The following is a 5,721-nucleotide window of genomic DNA, read 5'->3' on the forward strand; positions in this document are numbered from 1 at the left end:
TGTCAGCACAGTCCCCCCGAAAAAAACCCCAAGGACATGGCTCAGTTTATTTTTTTCAATACAGCTGAAGAATGAGTTCTACATGCCTACTTCTTGTTTGTGTGAAGGTATTTACACAACCATTTTAAGTCCTTAGTCATTAGGCTTCCCTGAAAGTTGAACTAAAATACACCGATTATGCCATTTTTTGCTATAAACCGGTGCAAGTTTCACAGTAGCAACCAAACATTCTGCCCGGATGATCCTTCAGCAGACCAGAAAACCTTTGTGCCATACAAGTAAATCCAGACAAGGAAGTGCACTTACCATGATCTTTGTATAGTACATACAGAGTTCGACGGCGGCGTTAAACTATGCACATCAGCTGAAGTTACTGGAAATATTTTCTATCTTTCTGTTGATACAGAATGCGTGATCTGCCTGCAAGCTGCAAGGTGGTTAATTAGCGGATTAAAATCACTTTTTGTGTCTGTGCACGTGGTCTATTATCACTGATTTTTACAGCACGCATGTTACTTTGTATTTACTTTTTTTTTCAAAATGCAGGGGAAAATCTCTTGCAAAAAGATGAGTTAAAGTATTGGCTTTCAAGCTTTCTTTGGTTTGAAGAAAATTTTCCATAGATTAAGACCTTCTCCAACAAATTAAGTCCACTAAGACCACTTGCTCTTTTTAAGAGTGCAACTCCACCCAAAGCTTAATCTGATCTGCCAGCTGCCATTAAGAGCAGCAGTCTCATTCTTTGACTCCCATCCCTCCCCTTTGCTGAAGTATTTCGTGGTTTAATCAGTCAAGCCCTGTAAGTCATGCCCCCATCTGATTTTTAAGAAGCCACACTGTGAAAGACAAACCAGAATCCTTGTAATTTCTTATCAGAAATATTACAGAAATTACAGGTATTAAAACTGTAGCTTTAAGTATGGGATTCAAAATAAATTCTGTAAGTTACCACAGGTTTCAGGTCATGACGTTATGTTTAATATTTGAGCAAATACAGTCTAGAAAGTTTTACTTTAATGGGGTAGAAAATACAAAGTCCCTTTAACAAAAAAACGACATCCAGGAGCACAACAGATACTTCTGAAATGCAAACCGATGAATGAAGTACATAAAACAGCCCAAATTACTCTATCTTATCAATCTGAGGTGGGTGGGATCAGACATCTTTCACCAATTTTGGTTTCAGAGTTGTGCCAAAGTAACCTACGTACAGGCCAGCTGAAGATGCACCTTTTTATTCTTCTGGCAGCGACAGTTGCTTAGAAAACGGAGAGGACAAACATGTCAGGGAAAAGTGGGAGATGAATCACAGAATCATAGAGGGGTTTGGGTTGGAAGGGACATTAAAGACCATCCAGTTCCAATCCCCCTGCCATGGGCAGGGACACCTTCCACTAGACCAGGTTGCTCAGAGCCTCATCCAGCCTGGCCTTGAACACTTCCAGGGATGGGGATGGGGCATCCACAGCTTCTCTGGGCAACCTGTTCCAGAGCCTCACCACCCTCTCCGGGAAGAACTTCTTCCTGATGCAAAGTGTAGCTTAAAGGAACTGTAACACTGGCAACACCACAGAGGCAGATGTGACCACTGAGGGGATCCGCACTACAGCCACAAACATCCCGTAGGTGAGCTGGTAACCTACCGCAGCCACAGGGAGCCCAGTGCAGGTGCAGAGGGTAGGCGATCCTCTGCTGAACGCCCTCAGGCCACGGCTGTCCTCACCCACACCACAGCTACTGTCACCAACGCCACGCAGACATACCTCTCGTGCACTTTAAGATGATGTTTAATATTGAAGACATTGTACATTAACACTTCTCAGGACATGAAACATAAAAAACAAAGCTTTTTCCCTAGCTAACTCTTTTCTGCCCTTGAAGCAAAAATGACTTCTAGCACACCACAAAAATCTTTCTTCGACAAAGCAACAGAACAAGAATTTTAACCAGTTAAAGTGCCCCAAATTCCAGCTGCTTTCTTAGTTTAACCTACTATCAAGTTCATTTCCATGTTGTTTGATGAAGAAAACCGTACTTAATTCTTCAGAAATCCAGCCTGCCTCAGCCATGAGTGGATCCTGAATTCTCCACTGCGTAAACGGTGGCATTTCACATGATCCTGAGGGATGCTACACTGGCAGACAAGGTAGTTTCAAAGGCCAAGTCTTCAAAGTTAGAAAACGCAATTTGGTTGTTAGGTTGAAGATTTTTTTAAAGTAAAATAAAATGGATTTACTCGTTCACTTTGCTGTCCAAAACTTCTATTTTGCCTTTTTTTCCCTTTTGTTTAGGCAACTTAATGTTGTCTATTGTCACTTCATCAGTTATACAGCCATCTTCAGATTCCGAGTCATCTTCTGAAGTTAGGATCTCTTCATCTGTATCAGAACCACTCAGTTCAACTACAGCCAAATTCTGGAAAAAAATACCTTCGTTAACACATCACACATCTCTATACCACTCCTATCACTGGAGTAAAACATAAGGCATACACATGGAACAGCCTACTACCGTAAGAAAACCACAATTAGAAACTTCTGGGTTCTCCTAGGATTATGACAAATATCATGAACAGATTCCTAAGTATTTAAACTGTAAGTTATACTGCCTTACAGCAAATATAAGGCCATTTTTATATTCTTACCAAAGAGCAAAATGAGTCGACAGCTGAGCTCAGATGTTTACACTGATGAGCAGGAGGCATCAGAACTGATTTTCAGTAAAGAATTCCCATGAAGCCGATTAGTGTATAAGCGTGTGTATGTATGTTTATTAACGTCGTTGATATCTTAAAGCCTAGTTGTGTTCAAGCCACTACAGTGACTGCAAACAGCACGTAGTTTAAATCACCGGGATATTTTCTCAAGTAAAACTGATCATATATTTCCATATGCAGAGCCATGATTTTTAGGTCTGGTTTACTCCCTGAAAATATGTTGTCTTAAGCTGATAATCCTCACCTCAAAACTTCCTGTATGCAGCAAAGCAAAATACAGGAACTGAGGTGCAAATAAATTTCTTCAGTGAACTGCAAATGGCATTCAGCTATTCATCACCAGGTCTCCTGCCCTGTTTACTACAAAGCCAAGACACTTGTCACGTGAAAAATCTTCTAACAATCCTGTCCGAGCTACCCATTCCACTTCAGCATATTAAAACAAACAATTCTCATGATCCACTTCGCTTTCTCGCTATTTATTTGGAATTCTCCCGCATATACCAGCACTGGACAACCTATTGTATGCAGGCTGGATACAATGCACAAGCCCTCTGAATCCAACTGGCAGCCAATACACCGTTCAGATGGCTCACACCCCAGACACCCGGCTTCCTTATTTCTGCCTTTCATCATGTGGGTCCGCAGGCCAGAAGGCACTTGGCTGGGACGCTATCGCATCAGCTTCGAATTACAATTTTCTTACACAAGCACCTGGCTGCAGCACTTCAGTTAAAAACAGGAAGAAAATACTGATGCGAATGTAAATAAGTAGACAAATACCAACCATAAAGGATCACAACAGCAGTAACAACTTTTCTAAACCCAAGACCTACAGCCAGTCCTAAAAATACCTTCAAAGCGCAGCTGAAAGCCAGTTATTACTCCTACACGAAAGACTTCTGCTGTGCCTTACTATGCCGTACGTTGTCCAGTTTCTAAACCAAATTAGCTACATTAGACATTTAAAATACAATTTGTGACTTACTTTTGATTCAGAGCTGCTGATTCAAAAGTATGTCTTATTCTGGCCTTAAGCTACTTCCTCCCCAGTCATCCTATTCTGCAAGTAGTAAATTTGAACCAAATAAACATTTTTATTACATCAATGTTTTGAATTTGCAGACTGCAGACTAAAATAGTAAGGACTTTTCCTTATCTATCAAATTAGCTCGTTCCAAGATCAGAGAATTATTTTAATCACATCTAAATTTACTTCATAAAAATAACAAATCTAATAAGTATTTACCATTTCTATGACTTTTTCTGTTGCACTGTCTAGATTTTCAATATCAAACTGTTGAGCTGGTGCTGTAACCATTTTTCTTCTTAGCTCGTCATTCGCATGGGCCATCTGTGGTAAAAAGCTCTGCACTCGGTCCAGAACTGAAAAAGAAATCATTACCATGCGTTCATTTTCACGAAGAAAAAAGCTGAAGACACGCTACGTTTGAAGAAAAACTATTTTCACGCCACGTCCTCTTATGCACAGAGTTAGCTGAAAAGAATGTTAGCAATCTGTATGTAGCTCTGACCAACAAAGAAGGACCACAGCTCGATTAAAGAATTTCACTTTCTTTTCCCAATGCATTAAAATTACTTGTATTGAATGGATGGTTATATGATCTGGCTGAAGAATTTTGCCAGCACATTCCTTAGTTTTGAAAGTGATCTACGTAACTTGCACCAGTGCACAAGCTGCTGACCAGATGAAGGTACAACCTGGCGAATTCACCGTAGGCAGGCAGCGCGAGTATTCCTGCAAGGAGAACTAAGTCCCTAAAACTCACAGCTGTAACGCCCAGAGTTGCAAAACCGAGCTCTGCAGGAGTAGCAGGTGTGTGATTAACCTGCGGGACACGCAACTGCAACGAAGGATCCAGCACCAGCAGAAACAGAACACAAGAGCTTCTCCCTTTACTAATGCAAGAAAAGCACTGAAGGAAAAGTTAACATCAAGCATGTTACCTACTGCTTGAGACTGTTCCAGTAACAAGGTCCTACTTACCATTACTCCGTGGCATCCTAACTGTCTGTAAAGTTGTGGCCTTCTTGCTGCTACTTTTTGAATGAATCAACAAAGTTTCTTCCAGCCCTGGAAACAAACAAGCATTTGAATGTTTATGTCAACCACAAACGTCACATTTTTAACTGTGAGGCTCTCTGCTTGCTGCTACTTCTCCACCTTTCTACAAGACTAAAAATCAGGATTCAACTGTGTCTGCCTCCAGGAATTCCACTCTGCTTTCTGACAAATACTGTTTCTTGATGTCTGTTTGGGGTGATCCTCCCAGCACTTCCGTACGTGGCAGGCAGTGAATGTCTGGAAGTCCCTACCACAAACGGCTGTGAAAGCAGACAGATCAGCAGGTTCAACACAGTATTAGATTCAGGGCAGCAGAGTCATAACCAGCTACTCAAAGGACTGAGCAGAACTGTACCCCATAGCATCCCTGTCCCTACAGCTGCGAGCATCGGGCAATTACAAAGAATGGGGGGCACACAGTGCTTAAACTAACATGGTTTTTAAAATTATAATCCGCTACTGCAGCTGATGGGAGACAGAATACTGGGCCGTACGGACCACTGGTCTGACCCAGCAGGGCACTTCTTACAGGCTCCCACTCCTAAGTCCTTTATCAGATTTATCCAGTGGCAGATAGCACCACACGGAGACACCACCTGCGATAACCCACAGCAAAACGCAGCGAGGTGGCCCTTATCAGGCACCTCCCTGACCGACCCCTTCCCCCGTGCCTGGCCGTCACTGGAAGCCGGCCTCACGCGGCACTGATGGCTGATTTAAGGATTCTCAAGAGGAGCCGCGTAAAAGCCAAATGACGCCGGGGAACCGCGTTAGTCAGACAAGGTAGCTCCTAGGACCGCCAACGCAGTCATCAGCCGTTTATCGTTAACTGAAACGAAGCTCTGTTTCTTTTAAAGACTTTTTATCCTCGCAGAGGTGTTGTTCCCACTACCGATGTCGGGGGAGCACATCTGCTCCC

At 42.5% G+C, this 5,721-nt stretch overlaps 1 protein-coding gene across 1 annotated transcript; it reads right to left on the bottom strand.

Annotated features, from left to right (window-relative positions):
* Window positions 1–2,217: 2,217 nt before the first annotated feature.
* On the bottom strand, window positions 2,218–4,807 carry LOC104503422 (chromosome unknown open reading frame, human C12orf45). The gene is made up of 3 exons (XM_010147215.1): window positions 4,725–4,807; window positions 3,966–4,102; window positions 2,218–2,415 (listed from the first exon to the last, which is right to left on the bottom strand). The coding sequence occupies exons 1-3, from the start codon at window positions 4,738–4,740 to the stop codon at window positions 2,233–2,235; spliced, it is 336 nt and encodes a 111-aa protein (XP_010145517.1). The 5' UTR covers window positions 4,741–4,807; the 3' UTR covers window positions 2,218–2,232.
* Window positions 4,808–5,721: the final 914 nt, after the last annotated feature.

Source organism: Eurypyga helias, unplaced genomic scaffold, assembly GCF_000690775.1.
Source record: "Eurypyga helias isolate BGI_N326 unplaced genomic scaffold, ASM69077v1 scaffold15502, whole genome shotgun sequence".
In the NCBI taxonomy this organism is placed as follows: Eukaryota; Metazoa; Chordata; class Aves; order Eurypygiformes; family Eurypygidae; genus Eurypyga; species Eurypyga helias.

What these genes read in the sequence shown, in the direction of transcription:
- LOC104503422 (XM_010147215.1), bottom strand. An exon ending in CAGAAAAAGTCATAGAAATG is followed by an intron (nt 2,416 to 3,965) that starts GTAAATACTTAT and finishes ATTTTTTTCCAG; the next exon opens with AATTTGGCTGTAGTTGAACT.